Source organism: Oncorhynchus clarkii, chromosome 27 (assembly GCF_045791955.1).
Source record: "Oncorhynchus clarkii lewisi isolate Uvic-CL-2024 chromosome 27, UVic_Ocla_1.0, whole genome shotgun sequence".
NCBI lineage: Eukaryota > Metazoa > Chordata > Actinopteri > Salmoniformes > Salmonidae > Oncorhynchus > Oncorhynchus clarkii.
The window spans coordinates 42,567,798-42,589,435 of record NC_092173.1 but is presented as its reverse complement, the minus strand read 5'-3'; the positions used below and the strand labels follow the sequence as shown (position 1 = coordinate 42,589,435).

At 49.1% G+C, this 21,638-nt stretch overlaps 2 protein-coding genes across 2 annotated transcripts in view; both read right to left on the bottom strand.

The window, feature by feature from the left end:
* The window catches only part of LOC139386235 (rho guanine nucleotide exchange factor TIAM1-like), a 163,164-nt gene extending 151,919 nt beyond the window's left edge, over positions 1 to 11,245 (bottom strand). Inside the window, exon 1 of the mRNA XM_071131723.1 lies at positions 11,111 to 11,245. The gene's annotated coding sequence lies outside the window, so the exon portion shown is untranslated. The remainder of the gene's footprint in view (positions 1 to 11,110) is intronic.
* A 7,914-nt stretch (positions 11,246 to 19,159) lies between these two features.
* Positions 19,160 to 20,131, bottom strand: LOC139385798 (octapeptide-repeat protein T2-like). Its single transcript, XM_071131045.1, has one exon. The coding sequence runs from the start codon at positions 20,129 to 20,131 to the stop codon at positions 19,160 to 19,162; it is 972 nt and encodes a 323-aa protein (XP_070987146.1).
* Positions 20,132 to 21,638: the final 1,507 nt, after the last annotated feature.

The window sequence follows — 21,638 nt, the reverse complement described above, 5'->3', positions numbered from 1 at the left end:
GTGACGACTGCGTGGTCCCATGGTGTTTATACTTGCATAATATTGTTTGTACAGATGAACGTGGTACCTTCAGGCGTTTGGAAATTGCTCCCAAGGATGAACCAGACTTGTGGAGGTCTACAATTTTTTTGAAGGTAGGCCTTGAAATACATCCACAGGTACACCTCCAATTGACTCAAATTATGTCAATTAGCCTATCAGAAGCTTCTAAAGCCATGAAATCATTTTCTGGCATTTTCAAAGCTGTTTAAAGGCACAGTCAACTTAGTGTATGTAAACGTCTGACCCACTGGAATTGTAATAGATTATTTCACTTATAAATCCCTTATAGATCACTGTGTCTGTAAACGATTGTTGGAAAAATGACTTGTGTCATGCAAAGTAGATGTCCTAACAAACTATAGTTTTGGCAAGTCGGTTAACAAGAAATTTGTGGAGTGGTTGAAAAACGAGTTTTAATGACTCCAACCTAAGTGTATGTAAACTTCTGACTTCAACTGTACATACCCGTCTCCTCATCTGCAGTCCTTTGAAGTGCTTAAACAACTTGCTAAACGGGCCACCCAGACAAGCACCAGCACCTCCCAAGGCTCTACAGTGCGAGTATTTCACTCACATTTGCCCCTAAAAAATAGATATGTGCGAACCGGGAAAAAATATTTACGAGCATAGTGTGCGATTAAAGATTACAACCTACCGTGATCTATTTTCCCCCCGCTGATAAAAAAACTACAAGTCCCACATTCCACAAGCGCCAACCACAGTAGACTTTTAGGTGATGATGCAGTCCAGTCAGAGAGAGAAAAGGTGAACACTGGAAAATAGTATCAGTATAGGCTATAAGTTAACATGCAGACATAGCTAAAAAAAAAAATAGGCCCATTCAATTTTATTTTAAGCGGAAAAAGAGACGAGGAGAAAGAGGAATCCGTCGAGGGGGATTCGCAAGGTTCAACTAATGAAGCCTCTTCACAAGGTTTACCTGAGGCGGCTAACGTTGACCTGGCGGCTAACGTTGACATGGCCGCTAACGTTGACATGGCGGCTAACGTTGACATGGCGGATAACGTTGACCTGGCCGCTAACGTTGACCTGGCGGCTAACGTTGACCTGGCGGCTAACGTTGACATGGCGGCTAACGTTGACATGGCGGCTAACGTTGACCTGGCGGCTAACGTTGACCTGGCGGCTAACGTTGACATGGCCGCTAACGTTGACATGGCGGCTAACGTTGACATGGCCGCTAACGTTGACCTGGCGGCTAACGTTGACATGGCGGCTAACGTTGACATGGCGGCTAACGTTGACATGGCGGCTAACGTTGACATGGCCGCTAACGTTGACATGGCCGCTAACGTTGACATGGCGGCTAACGTTGACATGGCGGCTAACGTTGACATGGCGGCTAACGTTGACATGGCGGCTAACGTTGACATGGCGGCTAACGTTGACATGGCGGCTAACGTTGACATGGCGGCTAACGTTGACATGGCGGCTAACGTTGACATGGCGGCTAACGTTGACATGGCCGCTAACGTTGACATGGCGGCTAACGTTGACATGGCGGCTAACGTTGACATGGCCACTAACGTTGACATGGCGGCTAACGTTGACATGGCGGCTAACGTTGACATGGCGGCTAACGTTGACATGGCCGCTAACGTTGACATGGCGGCTAACGTTGACCTGGCCGCTAACGTTGACATGGCGGCTAACGTTGACCTGGCGGCTAACGTTGACATGGCGGCTAACGTTGACATGGCCGCTAACGTTAGGGATGCTGAGAACGTGAGCGAAGCTACGGTGACCTCCGCTGTCACTTCAACCTCCACCGGCTAACATATAGATTCAATGTGAATGGGCTCAAAATGATCTCATGGCTAGAGTTCAAAAAACAACGTCATGTTCTGCAAATATTGTAGAGGGCAGAAACAGACGGGCAACTCGTCCTTCGTGTCAGGAAACCCGCATCTTTAAAAAGAGATATAGCGTAGCGAAACATCTCGCAGCGGCAGATCCAGTGCCGAGATCTGTACCTGTTGAGACAGGAGAAACCATCAGACACGGTGTCAGCAGCCTTGAGGAGGCAGGTGCTGCTGTCTGAGGAGGAGAAGAGGAGGCACGTGCTGCTGTCTGAGGAGGAGAAGAGGAGGCAGCTGAAAATAAAGATAAACATCGCATACTTCATTGTGAAAGAAGAACCCCTTTTGTCAAATGTAGGCCGCTTATCGGACTCCACAACCAAAACGGAGTTGATCGGTCAAATTGCTGACATAATGAGAAAGAGCCTGTCAGCGAAGCTGAAAGCCACGAAGTATCCTTGCCGTTCTAATAGACGGAGACACTGCTATATCCAACACAGAATGTGAGATTGTCTACGTTACGCTTGTTGGAGGATGGGAAGGAAGCCAGTCAATCTCCTGGTCGAACAACAGAGCACTCTCATGCCATTAGTAATTGGTCCTCTTTATAGGCTTTATTCTTGTGTAAAGTTTAAATCATCATTTAATTTAGTTTGTCAGAAATACTTTTGTATAATTGTTTTTTTTGTGTTGTCATTCGAGGTGTTTTGGATGCCACCAAGGCCACATTTCGTGTTGTTTGCCCCGAGGAGGATGGAAGGTCATGTATGAAGAGGTGCATCTCCTTCGGGGCAGATGGTGCCTCTGTGAACCTGGGCCACCATGGGGGAGTGATGTGCCACCTGCAGAGAGAGGCTGGGGGGCATATTATCCCAATCCACTGTATGCCACATAGGTTTATAACTAATAAATTCTCTATGATTTAGTTTTATTTGCTAGCAGAGAATGTTAAACAATACTGTGTGTGTGTGTGTGTGTGTGTGTGTGTGTGTGTGTGTGTGTGTGTGTTTGCTAAGTGCTGGAATGGTAAATACCACAGATGTATTGTTTTCTGTTGGCACAAGAGACGGGGGAAGAGGGGGGGAAGGAGACAGGGGGGGAAGGAGACAGGGGGGGAAGGAGACAGGGGGGGAAGGAGACGGGGGGGAAGGAGACGGGGGGAAGGAGACAGGGGGGGAAGGAGACGGGGGGGAAGGAGACAGGGGGGGAAGGAGACAAAGGGGGGAAGGAGACAGTGAATTGTTTGGAAGATTCTGTTCCCGACTTTCACAGACTAGAGCTGTCTTTCAGAGTGCTAAACGCTGACACATGGCCAGGAGACCAGGCCAGCCTTCACACCTCTGGCGATGATGGCGGGGCAGACCTGATGAGGCATTTCAAGGAGCCTCTAGAGAGGTAAGAATTTATTTGACACTGCATTGCCATATGAGACAATGTTATGTTTGCATATTTGCAAACTCACTTGCTCTGTTTAATCCTGCAGATCAGGTTCAGATCAGGTCAGGTTGCGCAACATGGGTGCATTCCAGGATGAGTGGCAAGGAGCTGAAAATCCTGGTCAGCCACAATGTCAAGGACAAGTCCTACAGTGGCCTGTGGGGAGACCATGTTGACAAAGGACCCCTACAGGCACGATTACAAGGTCGACTAACAGTCCTATGGAAAGATATCATCATCTTTTCCATTGAACATGGTTAGTTTTGATAAGTTAAACGGTAAGAGTTTGAAGTCCTGATGAAATGGAAAGATATCATCATCTTTTCCATTAGGGGGGGCTGGGAGTGAGGACTAGGGGGGGGGCTGGGAGTGAGGACTAGGCGGTGGGCTGGCAGTGAGGAACATTCTGGAGTTGGTGCAGTTTATAGGGGGGGGGCTGGGAGTGAGGACTAGGCGGTGGGCTGGCAGTGAGGAGTAGGGGGGGCTGGGAGTCAGGACTAGGGGGGGTGTTACGGATACAGGTATCCTGTGTTTTTTTTCCTCTCCTTCTCCCCTTACAGCTGAAAATCATCACTCCCCAATCGGTCACCCACAATCATCAATCAGAAGACACACCTCCTCCTGTTTCCTACCCAATCACAGTTCCTTTCCCTTGGTTTAAAAACCCTGTCAGTTGTTTGCTCTAGAGCTCAATCTCTCTGTAAATGCCATGTCTGTAGGTCGCTCTGTTTCACCCTCTCCTACTATGTTGCTCTTTATGTATTGAGCTATCTTTTGTCCCAGCCCCCCCCCCCCCCCCGCCTAGTCCTTACTCCCAGCCGCCCCCCCCCAGACCTGCCCTAGTCCCCATTCCCATTCATCGAGAGACTCGTTTTCACAAATATCTTAGATGTACACTTGCGTGACTAAGATCTCCTCAGCCCAGGCCGATATGGAAAAAGACACCATTGGCGACACTTCCACAGGCTGAGGCCAAGACAAAGGCAGACTGAACCCTTTCTCTCTCTAATACTACGTGTGGCAGATATCGGTCCGTCCACCTGCCTGCCTGTCTGTCGAAGGCCTTTAAAACGTCCCTTAGCTACGGCCTTCATTCTAAATCCTACATGTGGCAGCTAGTGGCTCGCCTGACTGTCTGGTCCAGGCCTTTAAAATGTCAACTCAACTACAGCCTTCATTCTAATCCTTGTGCCTGGACACAACGCCGAGGACAGTTAGCAGTAGCTAAAAGAACAACAGCGATGTATTGAGAATGTGTTCTCAGTTAACCCGCCGTGATTAGAATCTCCTTCCAGCGAAGCGATCAAATGTGTTCCAGGTCAGCGAGCGACAATATCAAGCTGGAAGCTCCTCTACTCCGTGTGGCTTGGGTTGTTCCTTTATGTAACGCTCAAAAACACATCCGAGAGAGAGAGGCTGCTTCCCAAATGCTACACTATTCTCCGTGCAGTGCACGACTTTTGACCAGAGAGAGCACTGCCATTTGGGACAGAAACTCTTCCAATTCATTTAAACCCTCGTCTCAATCTCAGCAGGGAATAAAGAGATTGAATGCATTTTAAGAGGGTGACGTAAGGTTCCCTATGGAACTGTTAAAAAGACACTCGATAGTCGAGGTGGCCGAACCCAGGCCGAACCCGGGCAGACAGAGTGCACGTCATCTATTGAAACTGATCTGCCAGTCGTCTGAAAGCTTTGTAACAAAGACTGTGTCCCAAATGGCACCCATTTAGTGCACTACACTTGACCCCAAGTTGTGCACTATATATATATCTATATAGATATATATATATATATATATAGTGCACGACTTGGGGTTGTAGTGCACTAAATGGGTGAGTAAATCTGCAGTCATATTTGGTGCTGCCCACTACGCGGCTCAGATCTGGTCTACGCGGCTCAGATCTGGTCTACAGGGCTCAGATCTGGTCTACAGGGCTCAGATCTGGTCTACGCGGCTCAGATCTGGTCTACGCGGCTCAGATCTGGTCTACGCGGCTCAGATCTGGTCTACGCGGCTCAGATCTGGTCTACGCGGCTCAGATCTGGTCTACGCGGCTCAGATCTGGTCTACAGGGCTCAGATCTGGTCTACGCGGCTCAGATCTGGTCTACGCGGCTCAGATCTGGTCTACGCGGCTCAGATCTGGTCTACACGGCTCAGATCTGGTCTACAGGGCTCAGATCTGGTCTACGCGGCTCAGATCTGGTCTACGCGGCTCAGATCTGGTCTACGCGGCTCAGATCTGGTCTACGCGGCTCAGATCTGGTCTACGCGGCTCAGATCTGGTCTATTAAGAAGATGCTGCAGAGTCTACTGATCCAAATCAGATCTCCAGGCCCACCGTTTAACTTTGGTTCCCATCACTCTCTCACACACACACACACACACACACACACACACACACACACACACACACACACACACACACACACCCACACACCCACACACACACACACACACACACACACACACACACACACACACACACACACACCTCTCCCCCACCACACCTCCAGAAACTAAATGCAATACAATACACCATAATGTCAAAGTGGAATTATGTTTTTGGAAATTCTTACAAATAAAAGCTGAAATGTATTGAGTCAATAAGTATTCAACCCATTTGTTATGGCAAACCTAAACACGTTGTTTTAATTGTTGGACATAAGACTGTAAAAACACCAAGAAATCATCTCCAATTGATTTAAGTTTGGAAATCTATTCCCACGTATAATGGAGAGATATACAGTGAGCTCCAAAATTATTGAGACAGTGACAAATCTTTGGTTGTTTTGGCTCTGTACTCCTGCACTTTGGTTAAAGTGCAGACTGTCAGCTTTAATTTGAGGGTATTTTCATCCATATCGGGTGAACCGTTTAGAAATTACAGCACTTTTTCTACATAGTCCCCCTATTTTAAGGGACCAAAAGTATTGGAACAAATCACTTATGGCTTAATTAAAGTAGTCAAAAGTTTAGTATTTGGTCCCATATTCCTAGCACGCAATGACTACATCAAGCTTGTGGCTCTAAGAACTTGGACTCGTTTGCTGTTTGTTTTGATTATGCTGGAGTACAGAGCCAAAATAACAAAACATTTGTCACTGTCACAATACCTTGAGCTCACTGTATGTGATCGTATACAAATGTAAACCAGGTTTGAAATTATTATCTAAAGTCACAGAATAACCACTGGGCTTAAATTTGAGAAACATAGCTCAACATGTTGATAACTGGTTGACCAACTAAAAACAACACACAGAATGTTTTCTTATGTTCAGTTCTTTAACAAATAAAACACGATTGATACAAGAACATCTTAAATGTTCCTGATGCAAAACCATTTCATTATTCAATCACTGATATATACTGTAAATCATTTAATGTACTAAATTAAGTTTAGTTCCAAAAGAACATTAAAAACACTTTGAAGCTCATTTCTGAAGCTTCTATATTGCAATAGTCTACACACCACACATACAATAGATTTTACACAGCATACTAGGATTCCCAGAGTGCATTTCAACTCCCAGAGTGCAACGCTTCACCCAGGGCTGCTGGCAGGCTACTGTTAAGCAAGCCCAGGGAAACAGGAAGTAGTCTAAATGTATTGTTGTCATATATTAAATTGAGCACATTTCACATTTTACTTTTGAGTTGTAATCATATTATAATGTTCACATGAATGTCATGCTGAATATGTTCATGTCATTATCACAACAACAACAAAAAATATTGAATTTAGTAGCTAGTAGAATACCGTTCCAATGTAATGTGGGAAATAGTTTGTTGTTTTGGAACTAAACCTCCCTTCCCATTTGGCACTGCTTTGTAACACCTGTTGCTTAGTTGTTTTGGTGGGCTGGCCCTCATCTGCTTTGTAAACAAATTACTCCCACAGTTTTCTTCTGGAGCCAGTTGTCAACAAGCTGCGGGAGTGGAGGTATGATGTTTTCCTTAGAAGAAGCCATGCTGTCGGCATTCTCTCTCCTCTCACTTGCTTATCAAATGTGGCTCGGGCTGTGTCATCTACATGCACAAGTAGCCTGGCTAGCTGACTACTGCCCCGGAGAGAAGACAAGTAGCCTGGCTAGCTTACTACTGCCCCCTAGAGAAGACAAGTAGCCTGGCTAGCTTACTACTGCCCCCTAGAGAAGATTCAGACAAATTACTAGACAGACTGGATCCCCTCAATCGATATGACATGGGACACATTTGGCAGATGTACCGTAAGTAACAAATTCAAGTACCGGACCGTGTTTTGTGTTCTATAATCGAAAAAGTACCGAAGTTTGTGTACTCCCTGACGTTTCAGTGTACTCGCTGACGTTTCAGTGTACTCGCTGACGTTTCAGTGTACTCCTGACGTTTCAGTGTACTCGTTGACGTTTCAGTGTACTCGCTGACGTTTCAGTGTACTCGCTGACGTTTCAGTGTACTCCTGACGTTTCAGTGTACTCGTTGACGTTTCAGTGTCCTCGTTGACGTTTCAGTGTACTCCTGACGTTTCAGTGTACTCCTGACGTTTCAGTGTACTCCTGACGTTTCAGTGTACTCATTGTAGAATGCACAAGGTGCACTTTGGACACCTGGTAGTGCTTCAGCAGTAATTTTCTTATTAGAGCTATTTATAACTTGTCAGAAATGTCCAGATCAACTAGCCCATGTCAGCCCATAGATTCTTTTGTAATGTTAGACACTCAGATATCACATGAACATACATAAAACAAGCACCGGTCTAGGGAGCACCGGTCTACCGGTCTAGGGAGCACCGGTCTACCGGTCTAGGGAGCACCGGTCTACCGGTCTAGGGAGCACCGTTCTACCGGTCTAGGGAGCACCGGTCTAGGGATCACCGGTATACCGGTCTAGGGATCACCGGTATACCGGTATAGGGATCACCGGTATACCGGTATAGGGATCACCGGTATACCGGTATAGGGATCACCGGTATAGGGATCACCGGTATACCGGTATAGGGATCACCGGTATAGGGATCCCCGGTATACCGGTATAGGGATCCCCGGTATACCGGTATAGGGATCCCCGGTATACCGGTATAGGGATCCCCGGTATACCGGTATAGGGAGCACCGGTCTAGGGAGCACCGGTATAGGGAGCACCGGTATAGGGAGCACCGGTATACCGGTATAGGGATCACCGGTATACCGGTCTAGGGAGCACCGGTCTACCGGTATAGGGAGCACCGGTCTACCGGTATATGGAGCACCGGTATATGGAGCACCGGTCTACCGGTCTAGGGAGCACCGGTCTACCGGTCTAGGGAGCACCGGTATAGGGAGCACCGGTATACCGGTATAGGGATCACCGGTATACCGGTCTAGGGAGCACCGGTCTACCGGTATAGGGAGCACCGGTCTACCGGTATATGGAGCACCGGTATATGGAGCACCGGTCTAGGGAGCACCGGTCTAGGGAGCACCGGTCTACCGGTCTAGGGAGCACCGGTCTACCGGTCTAGGGAGCACCGGTCTACCGGTATCGGGAGCACCGGTCTAGGGAGCACCGGTATACCGGTCTAGGGAGCACCGGTCTAGGGATCACCGGTATACCGGTCTAGGGATCACCGGTATACCAGTATAGGGATCACCGGTATACCGGTATAGGGAGCACCGGTATACCGGTCTAGGGAGCACCGGTCTACCGGTATATGGAGCACCGGTCTAGGGAGCACCGGTCTAGGGAGCACCGGTCTACCGGTATATGGAGCACCGGTCTAGGGAGCACCGGTCTACCGGTATATGGAGCACCGGTCTAGGGAGCGCCGGTCTAGGGAGCACCGGTCTAGGGAATGGGTTGTTATTTGGGACGCATCCTTTGCGAATCAAGCTGCGTTTAAAGAAAGTGTTACTTTCTCAAGGGGAATCATTGTGATTTAATTCAATGTACACAAACTCAGGAGGCCTGCTCCCTTTAAAATAGTGGTGTTCTGTCTTCAATGTAGTCAAACTCAGGAGGCCTGCTCCCTTTAAAATAGTGGTGTTCTGTCTTCAAACTCAGGAGGCCTGCTCCCTTTAAAATAGTGGTGTTCTGTCTTCAATGTACACAAACTCAGGAGGCCTGCTCCCTTTAAAATAGTGGTGTTCTGTCTTCAAACTCAGGAGGCCTGCTCCCTTTAAAATAGTGGTGTTCTGTCTTCAAACTCAGGAGGCCTGCTCCCTTTAAAATAGTGGTGTTCTGTCTTCAAACTCAGGAGGCCTGCTCCCTTTAAAATAGTGGTGTTCTGTCTTCAAACTCAGGAGGCCTGCTCCCTTTAAAATAGTGGTGTTCTGTTTTCAAACTCAGGAGGCCTGCTCCCTTTAAAATAGTGGTGTTCTGTCTTCAATGTACTCAAACTCAGGAGGCCTGCTCCCTTTAAAATAGTGGTGTTCTGTCTTCAAACTCAGGAGGCCTGCTCCCTTTAAAATAGTGGTGTTCTGTTTTCAATGTACACAAACTCAGGAGGCCTGCTCCCTTTAAAATAGTGGTGTTCTGTTTTCAATGTACACAAACTCAGGAGGCCTGCTCCCTTTAAAATAGTGGTGTTCTGTCTTCAATGTAGTCAAACTCAGGAGGCCTGCTCCCTTTAAAATAGCGGTGTTCTGTCTTCAATGTACACAAACTCAGGAGGCCTGCTCCCTTTAAAATAGTGGTGTTCTGTCTTCCATGTACACAAACTCTCTCCTCTCTCTCTCTCTAAAATTGTTTAACTCTTATCAAGGAATATCAGAGGAGCTAAAAAGCACTCTTCTCAGCTCGTCCTCGTATCCGAGCATTAAAACCAGGGGCCTGTTACCCTGACCTTGTGTCCTGCTAAATTCTAGGATGATGGGTTGTTAAAACCACATCGCCATAACTACGACAGGCAGCAGATGACCCATTCTCACCCTTCTCCAGGCTTCCTTCAGCACAAAGACACAGCGGCAAGCAGCCTGGGTTTAAATAGATTCAGATTAAACAAACCTACAGTCCTTCGGCCCTCCCCTTTTCCAAGATATGCACTAGGGATTCTCCTTGGTTGCATCCAAAATGGCTCCCTATTCTCCGTAGGGCTCTGGTCAAAAAGTAGTGCACCGCATACTGAATAGTGTGCCATTTGGGACAAATCCCCCTCGACTTTGACCAGTAGCAGCTCTGCTATCCTATTTGCAATTCATCAAAAATCGCTCTCTTTTCTCAGCTCCACAATACCACCACCACCGCTTTTGTCATGACAACACAGCAGACGGCTGTTGGCTGGATGACTGTAGTGTTGCTGCCTCACATTGAAATGGGGAGCAAGACAATAGACCTTTTGCATGTAGTTGTAGTAAAAAAAGTTGTCACCAGAAACACAGGTTAAAAATACCCAGCGTCACAACAAACCTCCCTAGGCTGATTGGATAATCCCACTCCCCAAATGTACTAGAACCCTATGACATCACATGACCCACAGGAAGTGGGCTTGCCTCACATCATCAACAGACTAGTCAGTCCCTCATGCTAACTTTTCCATGTAGCTACTACCACAAGTAAATTTTATAGTATTGTGAAAAATTAGAATACCAGCAACATAGCAAAAATGTACATCTGTTTGCTTAGTTGTGAAAGAAACGAGACCTCAGAAACGTAGAATATCTCTGATGTGGTTTCTTCACACCTCCTTTAGGAGGGAAAAGGATTTAAAGCCAAGGAGCCATTTGCTTCTGCTGATATCTCAGGCACACAGACAGTGTAGCAGGCAGTGTCTAACACTCTGTAAAACACACACACACACACACACATACACACACAAATCCCCTGTAGCAAATGACAATGCGTTACCTTACCTTGCTGAGAGGTGTATAACGAGACAGCTTCCTCCACCATTCTCTCCTAAGACAGACGGATCAAAATTCAGACAAGTCCCCACGTCACTGCAGACATTTTCACGCTCCAGAATCCTCTTTCAACTGTACGGAGTGAAGACGGAGTGGGTATAGTGTGACTGACTGTCTGCTGCGTGCCGTGTGTGTGCTGCCTGCCAGGCTAATTTGAATTTGAGGAACTGAGGGATAGACTAGAGCAGGAGAGGAGGGAGGGGGTGTGGCTGTTTGTGAAAACCCCTCCCTCCTTCTCCTTGCTCACGCTCTGATCCCTCCCTCCCTCCCTGATCCTCCCCACTCCCACCCCCCCAAGGCTGAGAAGTGACTGCTGTGCCAGCCGGAACGTCTATTACCTTCTTCTAAATCCTCCTGCCTCCCCCATTTCTCCCCCCAGACCTCCCCTGTCTCCTTGTTAGTTGCTTCAGAAGCTCTCTTGTGGGAAGCATCACATTTACACTCCTAAATCTACCACACCCCTTCGTCCTTAACATATTCACTACACTCCCTCTAAAATACAACCTAGCCCAACAATAGTCAGTCACAGAGCTCACTACACACCCTTCTCAGATACAGCCTAGCCCAACGATACAGACACAGAGCTCACTACACACCCTTCTCAGATACAACCTAGCCCAACGATACAGACACAGAGCTCCTAGAATATTGAATTATGCTGGAATTGAACTGGTTGAATAAACGTTGTTTCAAAGGGATTTCAACCAGAAAATGTAAAGTGATGACATTGAATAAAACTGATTGGATTTGAAAAACATAATCTACATAAGGGAATTAAACTCTTTTTTTTTCACCCAACTTTGAACCTAAATCCGATGACATGGTGACATTATTTGTTGACAACTCAACCAAATCTAGATGCTGAACTGACATTTATGCCCAATGGGAGAGAGGTGTGTGTGTGTGTGTGTCTTCAAATTTGGTCCGTTCTGCTCCGAAATAAAACAGAGAATGAAAGACTGAAGCGTGATGTCATAGCACTGGTGATGTCATCAGGCTGCCACGACATCAGAGGAGAGGTGATTCGTTTTGAGATGAACTGCAGAGGGTACAGGGGAGGAGAGACGGCTATCCTATGTTACAGAAAACATCCCTTTCAACCAGCCAGCCAGCCAGTCAACCAGTCAGACGGCCAGTCAGCCAGTCAACCAGTCAGACGGCCAGTCAGCCAGTCAACCAGTCAGATGGCCAGTCAACCAGTCAGACGGCCAGTCAACCAGTCAGATGGCCAGTCAGCCAACCAGTCAGACGGCCAGTCAGCCAACCAGTCAGACGGCCAGTCAGCCAACCAGTCAGACGGCCAGTCAACCAGCCAGCCAGTCGGCCAGTCAACCAGCCAGCCAGTCAACCAGCCAGTCAACCAGCCAGTCAGGCAAGGCAACATCACGTGTTTCTAGAAGCAGTGTTTGCATACATACCAACACTGAAACAAGCCCTGGGGTTATACTGGGGAACAGACTCCTTCCTGATAACCAAACAGCACAGCAGCTCCCTCTCCCCCTCCCTCTCCCCCTCCCTCCCTCCCCCCCCCCCTCCCTCCCTCCCCCCCCCCCCTCCCTCCCTCCCCCCCCCCCCCCCCCCCCCTCCCTCCCTCCCTCCCTCCCTCACAAGCAAAGAAAGCCTGTTCTCCCTCTCTGTCTGTCTGACTGAAGGCAGTTCAGATTTGATCTCATATGGCACCTTATTCCCTATATAGTGCAACACATTTGACTAGAGAGCCCATAGGACGTAAGGTATCATACAGGTCGCAGACACAGTAAGTTGAGGAGAAGTGCTGTTTATGTCTAGACTCTGTGATTACTGTGCTGTGGTTAGGCTGAGCTGGCGTCCTGTCAGAGAGATCTGCGTGTTTAGGTGCTGACCCCAACCTTAAACTCAACCGCTGCATTTTGATTGTGCCCCTCATCACACCCTTTTTCCTAAATAATGCAATACTTTTGGCCAGGGCCCTGGTCTCCTCTCCCCTCCCTTTTGGGCCCTGGTCTCCTCCCTTTTGGGCCCTGGTCTCCTCTCCCCTCCCTATGGGCCCTGGTTTCCTCTCCCCTCCCCTCCCTTTTGGGCCCTGGTCTCCTCTCCCCTCCCTTTTGGGCCCTGGTCTCCTCCCTATTGGCCCTGGTCTCTTCCCTTTTGGGCCCTGGTCTTCTCCCTTTTGGGCCCTGGTCTCTTCTCCCCTCCCTATGGGCCCTGGTCTCCTCTCCCATCCCTTTTGGGCCCTGGTCTCCTCCCTATGGGCCCTGGTCTCCTCTCCCCACCCTTTTGGGCCCTGGTCTCCTCTCCCCTCCGGGCCCTGGTCTCCTCTTCCCTCCCATTTGGGCCCTGGTCTCCTCCCTATGGGCCCTGGTCTCCTCTCCCCTCCCTTTTGGGCCCTGGTCTCCTCTCCCCTCCCTTTTGGGCCCTGGTCTCCTCCCTATGGGCCCTGGTCTCCTCCCTTTTTGGGCCCTGGTCTCCTCTCCCCTCCCTTTTGGGCCCTGGTCTCCTCTCCCCTCCCTATGGGCCCTGGTCTCCTCTCCCCTCCCTATGGGCCCTGGTCTCCTCCCTACGGGCCCTGGTCTCCTCTCCCCTCCCTTTTGGGCCCTGGTCTCCTCTCCCCTCCCTTTTGGGCCCTGGTCTCCTCTCCCCTCCATATGGGCCCTGGTCTCCTCTCCCCTCCCTTTTGGGCCCTGGTCTCCTCCCTATGGGTCCTGGTCTCCTCTTCCCTCCCTTTTGGGTCCTGGTCTCCTCTCCCCTCCCCTTTGGGCCCTGGTCTCCTCTCCCCTCCCCTTTGGGCCCTGGTCTCCTCTCCCCTCCCCTTTGGGCCCTGGTCTCCTCTCCCCTCCCTATGGGTCCTGGTCTCCTCTTCCCTCCCTTTTGGGTCCTGGTCTCCTCTTCCCTCCCTTTTGGGCCCTGGTCTCCTCTCCCCTCCCTTTTGGGCCCTGGTCAAAAGTAGTGAATAGGACGTCGTTTGAGGAACACAAACAGGAAGGTGTTGCTGGCCCAGACGGGAACGTGTTGCTGGCAGGCTGTTTAAAATAACTACAGTGAGAGAAGCAGGCACTACAGATAGGAAACTGATTAGCCTGACTGGCCATCCAGCTGGCTTCAGCACAGGTAGATGATATAACTAAATCAATTCAGGAGGAGGTCTTGGGACAGGAGCCACAAACAATGTAGAGTGTTGGCCTAGTTCTTCCCACAGCCTCCCTCCTTCCCTCCCCTTGTGAATTAAACCCTGACTGTTTTTCCTTATGGTCCCAAATGGCATCCTATTCCCTATACAGTGCACTACTTTTGGCCAGAGCCCTATAGGTACTGGTCAAAAGTAGTGCACTACATAGGGAATAGGGCACCATTTAGGTTCAACTGCATGACAAAGGGATGATAAGAATACTTAAATTAACATTATCTAACAGTAACAAAACTGTAGCCTGTATATGGGACAGGAATGTGATTAAAAAAAAACATATACGGCCCAAATGGCACCCTATATAGGGTACTACTTTTTGTCAGGAGCCTATACATTTCTGGTCAAAAGTAGTGCACTATATAGGGATTAGGGTGCCATTTGGGACAGAAGCCAACCACTGCAGCCAGCCATGGACAGTTCATATATCTAATCTAACAGTCATGGACTGACGGACAGTTCATGTATCTACTCTAACTAAATATAGCAGCGCAATCAGCTATCTCAGCTAGTTCACTATCAGGTCCTAATAAGTAGGAGTTTAGTTACTATATGATTCCATGTGTGTTATTTCATAGTTTTGATGTCTTCACAATTATTCTACAATGTAGAAAATAGTAAAAAAAATTAAGAAAAACCCTTGAATGAGTAGGTGTTCTAAGACGTTGGACCAGTAATGAACAGGAAGTAAAACATAACATGGCTATCTATATACAGGGGGTAGAACATAACATGGCTATCTATATACAGGAAGTAGAAAATAACATGGCTATCTATATACAGGGGGTAGAACATAACATGGCTATCTATATACAGGAAGTAAAACATAACATGGCTATCTATATACAGGAAGTAGAACATAACATGGCTATCTATATACAGGAAGTAGAAAATAACATGGCTATCTATATACAGGGGGTAGAACATAACATGGCTATCTATATACAGGAAGTATAACATAACATGGCGAGAAGAGAGAGGGAGCGAGAAGAGAGAGGGAGCGAGAAGAGAGAGGGAGCGAGAAGAGAGAGGGAGCGAGAAGAGAGAGAGAGAGAGGGAGAGAGGAGAGAGAGAGAGGGAGCGAGGAGAGAGAGAGAGAGGGTGCGAGGAGAGAGAGAGGGAGCGAGAAGAGAGAGGGAGCGAGAAGAGAGAGGGAGCGAGAAGAGAGAGGGAGCGAGAAGAGAGAGGGAGCGAGAAGAGAGAGGGAGCGAGAAGAGGGAGTGAGAGAGAAGAGGGAGTGAGAGAGAGGGAGCGAGAAGAGAGAGAGGGAGCGAGAAGAGAGAGAGGGAGCGAGAAGAGAGAGAGGGAGCGAGAAGAGAGAGAGGGAGCGAGAAGAAAGAGAGAGAGAGGGAGCGAGGAGAGAGAGAGAGAGAGGGAGCGAGGAGAGAGAGAGAGAGGGTGCGAGAAGAGAGAGGGGTGGAGAAGAGAGAGGGAGCGAGGAGAGAGAGGGAGCGAGAAGAGAGAGGGAGCGAGAAGAGAGAGGGAGCGAGAAGAGAGAGGGAGCGAGAAGAAAGAGGGAGCGAGAAGAAAGAGGGAGCGACAAGAGAGAGGGAGCGAGAAGAGAGAGGGAGCGAGAAGAGAGAGAGAGAGGGAGCGAGGAGAGAGAGAGAGAGGGAGCGAGGAGAGAGAGAGGGGGAGCGAGGAGAGAGAGAGAGGGAGCGAGGAGAGAGATAGAGGGTGCGAGAAGAGAGAGGGGTGGAGAAGAGAGAGGGAGTGAGGAGAGAGAGAAGAGCGAGAAGAGAGAGAGAGGGAGCGAGAAGAGAGAGAGAGGGAGCGAGAAGAGAGAGGGAGCGAGAAGAGCGAGAGAGGGAGTGAGAGAGAGGGAGTGAGAGAGAGAGAGGGAGCGAGAAGAGAGAGAGGGAGCGAGAAGAGAGAGAGGGAGCGAGAAGAGAGAGAGGGAGCAAGAAGAGAGAGAGGGAGCGAGGAGAGAGGGAGGGAGCGAGGAGAGAGGGAGCGAGAAGAGAGAGAGGGAGCGAGAAGAGAGAGAGCGAGAGGGAGCGAGAAGAGAGAGAGAGAGAGGGAGCGAGAAGAGAGAGAGAGAAGGAGCAAAAAGAGAGAGGGGTGGAGAAGAGAGAGGGAGCGAGGAGAGAGAGAAGAGCGAGAGAGGGAGCGAGGCGAGATAGAGAGGGAGCGAGAATAAAGAGAGCGGGAGAGAGAGAGAGAGAGCAAGAAGAGAGAGATAGCGAGAGCGAGAAAGAGAGCGAGAGAGCGAGAGAGAGCGAGAGAGAGAGCGAGAGAATGTGTGTCATTACAACACTCTCATCCACAACAGGCTGCATTAATCAGGCATATATTCAACTGTGTATCTTCCTCTAAAAATAATACACACCACTTAGCAGACACTTGTATCCAAAGCGACCTACAGTGCAGTGAGGTCATTTTTTTTTTTTTGTATGTGAATCCCTGCAGGAATTGAACACACAACCTTGGCATTTCTAGCAACCAACTGAGCCATCCAAAGTGGTACCTGAGTGGAATAACTAAGAACACATCTACTGCTGCAGGCTGAGGGCCACATGGCATCCTACTTATCCCCTATGGGCCCTGGTCAAAAGCAGTGCACTAAATAGGGAATAGGGTGTCACATCTCGATTGCCTACGGAGGAAGATGTTTACTGCTAAAAGGTTTCTAACGTGATAACAGTGTGTCCTCTTCCGTGTCCTCATCGACCTCGAGACACACACACACACACACACACACACAAACACACACACACACACACACACACACACACACACACACACACACACACACCCACCCACCCACCCACCCAGAGGAACAGTCTGTACAGCACAGAGGATGTTCAGAGAGAGAAAAGCCCTCCAGCGTCCCACAAGAGGAAGAGATAAAAGCCTTAGTAACCCAGGGCTCAGTGGGTTTACTGATCATTAGAATAGGACTCCAGCGTTCCACAAGAGGAAGAGATAAAAGCCTTAGTAACCCAGGGCTCAGTGGGTTTACTGATCATTAGAACAGGACTCCAGCGTTCCACAAGAGGAAGAGATAAAAGCCTTAGTAACCCAGGGCTCAGTGGGTTTACTGATCATTAGAACAGGACTCCAGCGATCCACAAGAGGAAGAGATAAAAGCCTTAGTAACCCAGGGCTCAGTGGGTTTACTGATCATTAGAACAGGACTCCAGCGTTCCACAAGAGGAAGAGATAAAAGCCTTAGTAACCCAGGGCTCAGTGGGTTTACTGATCATTAGAATAGGACTCCAGGGTTCCACAAGAGGAAGAGATAAAAGCCTTAGTAACCCAGGGCTCAGTGGGTTTACTGATCATTAGAACAGGACTCCAGCGTTCCACAAGAGGAAGAGATAAAAGCCTTAGTAACCCAGGGCTCAGTGGGTTTACTGATCATTAGAATAGGACTCCAGCGTTCCACAAGAGGAAGAGATAAAAGCCTTAGTAACCCAGGGCTCAGTGGGTTTACTGATCATTAGAATAGGACTCCAGCGTTCCACAAGAGGAAGATATAAAAGCCTTAGTAACCCAGGGCTCAGTGGGTTTACTGATCATTAGAACAGGACTCCAGCGTTCCACAAGAGGAAGAGATAAAAGCCTTAGTAACCCAGGGCTCAGTGGGTTTACTGATCATTAGAACAGGACTCCAGCGTTCCACAAGAGGAAGAGATAAAAGCCTTAGTAACCCAGGGCTCAGTGGGTTTACTGATCATTAGAATAGGACTCCAGCGATCCACAAGAGGAAGAGATAAAAGCCTTAGTAACCCAGGGCTCAGTGGGTTTACTGATCATTAGAACAGGACTCCAGCGTTCCACAAGAGGAAGAGATAAAAGCCTTAGTAACCCAGGGCTCAGTGGGTTTAGTGATCATTAGAATAGGACTCCAGCGTTCCACAAGAGGAAGAGATAAAAGCCTTAGTAACCCAGGGCTCAGTGGGTTTACTGATCATTAGAACAGGACTCCAGCGTTCCACAAGAGGAAGAGATAAAAGCCTTAGTAACCCAGGGCTCAGTGGGTTTACTGATCATTAGAATAGGACTCCAGCGATCCACAAGAGGAAGAGATAAAAGCCTTAGTAACCCAGGGCTCAGTGGGTTTACTGATCATTAGAACAAGACTCCAGCGTTCCACAAGAGGAAGAGATAAAAGCCTTAGTAACCCAGGGCTCAGTGGGTTTACTGATCATTAGAATAGGACTCCAGCGATCCACAAGAGGAAGAAATAAAAGCCTTAGTAACCCAGGGCTCAGTGGGTTTACTGATCATTAGAACAGGACTCCAGCGTTCCACAAGAGGAAGAGATAAAAGCCTTAGTAACCCAGGGCTCAGTGGGTTTACTGATCATTAGAACAGGACTCCAGCGATCCACAAGAGGAAGAGATAAAAGCCTTAGTAACCCAGGGCTCAGTGGGTTTACTGATCATTAGAATAGGACTCCAGCGTTCCACAAGAGGAAGAGATAAAAGCCTTAGTAACCCAGGGCTCAGTGGGTTTACTGATCATTAGAATAGGACTCCAGCGTTCCACAAGAGGAAGAGATAAAAGCCTTAGTAACCCAGGGCTCAGTGGGTTTACTGATCATTAGAATAGGACTCCAGCGTTCCACAAGACGAAGAGATAAAAGCCTTAGTAACCCAGGGCTCAGTGGGTTTACTGATCATTAGAACAGGACTCCAGCAATCCACAAGAGGAAGAGATAAAAGCCTTAGTAACCCAGGGCTCAGTTGGTTTACTGATCATTAGAACAGGACTCCAGCGATCCACAAGAGGAAGAGATAAAAGCCTTAGTAACCCAGGGCTCAGTGGGTTTACTGATCATTAGAACAGGACTCCAGTGTGGACAACAGTTATTGACAACTGTAGCGTTTTAGCTAACCCTTCCCCTGACCCGCCGCGCCTCTTCCCCTGACCCGCCGCGCCTCTTCCCCTGACCCGCCGCGCCTCTTCCCCTGACCCGCCGCGCCTCCTCCCCTGACCCGCCGCGCCTCCTCCCCTGACCCGCCGCGTCTCTTCCCCTGACCCGCCGCGTCTCTTCCCCTGACCCGCCGCGTCTCCTCCCCTGACCCGCCGCGTCTCCTCCCCTGACCCGCCGCGTCTCTTCCCCTGACCCGCCGCGTCTCTTCCCCTGACCCGCCGCGTCTCTTCCCCTGACCCGCCGCGTCTCTTCCCCTGACCCGCCGCGTCTCTTCCCCTGACCCGCCGCGTCTCTTCCCCTGACCCGCAGCGTCTCTTCCACTGACCCGCAGCGTCTCTTCCACTGACCCGCAGCGTCTCTTCCACTGACCCGCAGCGTCTCTTCCCCTGACCCGCAGCGTCTCTTCCCCTGACCCGCCGCGCCTCTTCCCCTGACCCGCCGCGCCTCTTCCCCTGACCCGCCGCGTCTCTTCCCCTGACCCGCCGCGTCTCTTCCCCTGACCCGCCGCGTCTCTTCCCCTGACCCGCCGCGTCTCTTCCCCTGACCCGCCGCGTCTCTTCCCCTGACCCGCCGCGTCTCTTCCCCTGACCCGCAGCGTCTCTTCTACTGACCCGCAGCGTCTCTTCCCCTGACCCGCAGCGTCTCTTCTACTGACCCGCAGCATCTCTTCCCCTGACCCGCAGCGTCTCTTCCACTGACCCGCAGCGTCTCTTCCACTGACCCGCAGCGTCTCTTCCCCTGACCCGCAGCGTCTCTTCCCCTGACCCGCCGCGCCTCTTCCCCTGACCCGCCGCATCTCTTCCCCTGACCCGCCGCGTCTCTTCCCCTGACCCGCCGCGTCTCTTCCCCTGACCCGCCGCGTCTCTTCCCCTGACCCGCCGCGTCTCTTCCCCTGACCCGCCGCGTCTCTTCCCCTGACCCGCCACATTGCAGGTTAGGAGAACCAAACAAATCATCTGTGGTGACAAATCACCAGTATCACCACACCCACTACAACATTAAAGGCCACCGATTGGTTTAGATGGTTTATACAGCATCCCCGATTGGTTGAGACTGTTCCTATAGCCAGCCTCTGTCTGTAAACCAATATGAATGAATGAAAGCACCGATGCTTGTTGCCCTATTGACATGGATGATCATGGAAGCCACTCAAGTGAAAGAGAGGTGAAATCTAGAAACGTATTTTCTGCAACACAAACTACAGATGACAACATGGTGATTTATATTTGCAAGCCTTTGTTCATGGAAATCTAAAATGTCCCAAATAGAAATGCTACGAAGGTGACTAAAGCCGAAACTTTTCCTCCTCCTACACACAGAGCCCATGTCTTCCTACACTAACTACACAAACATCAGCCAAAAAACCTTCAGGAGAACTGCTTAGTCATGTTGAGTGAAAATGAGTAACACTCTAACCTCCTACACCCACAATTAGAGCTGCAGAGCATCTGGTAGAGCTTCACTCATCTTAATAATAATAATAAAATAGAAAATCTATCCCCATTTTGGTCATTTACACATGATTTATTTCTTACACACACACACACACACACACACACACACACACACACGATTAATCTATTATATCTATATTGTATATCTAGTAGATAGACCAAAGCCAACAAATACACACTGACATTGTAAAAATACATTTAAAAGTATAAAAATATATATAAAGAAAAAATGATATTTCAAGCTGAAACCCCCCTCATATTAAAAACACCAATGGTTTTCACTAAGTTGACGGTTAATATTTAGGATCATGTTGAACGGCTTCTATGTTTTTATTTGACATGTGATAAGGCCACATAGAAGACCAGAGATAATGACAGACCCCTGTGATAATCTGAAGTACCCAAAAGAGCCACGAGATGTAATGTATTCTATCACAATACATCTTTGAAAAATACCAACCCTACCCAACCTGCAACCACTCCGCAGTACCAACCCTACCCAGTCCAACTATAGCAGTACCAACCCTACCCAGTCCAACTATAGCAGTACCAACCCTACCCAGTCCAACTATAGCAGTACCTACCCTACCCAGTCCAACTATAGCAGTACCTACCCTACCCAGTCCAACTATAGCAGTACCTACCCTACCCAGTCCAACTATAGCAGTACCTACCCTACCCAGTCCAACTATAGCAGTACCAACCCTACCCAACCTGCAACCACTCCGCAGTACCAACCCTACCCAGTCCAACTATAGCAGTACCTACCCAGTCCAACTATAGCAGTACCAACCCTACCCAGTCCAACTATAGCAGTACCAACCCTACCCAGTCCAACTATAGCAGTACCAACCCCACCCAGTCCAACTATAGCAGTACCTACCCTACCCAGTCCAACTATAACAGTACCAACGCTACCCAGTCCAACTATAGCAGTACCAACCCTACCCAACCTGCAACCACTCCGCAGTACCAACCCTA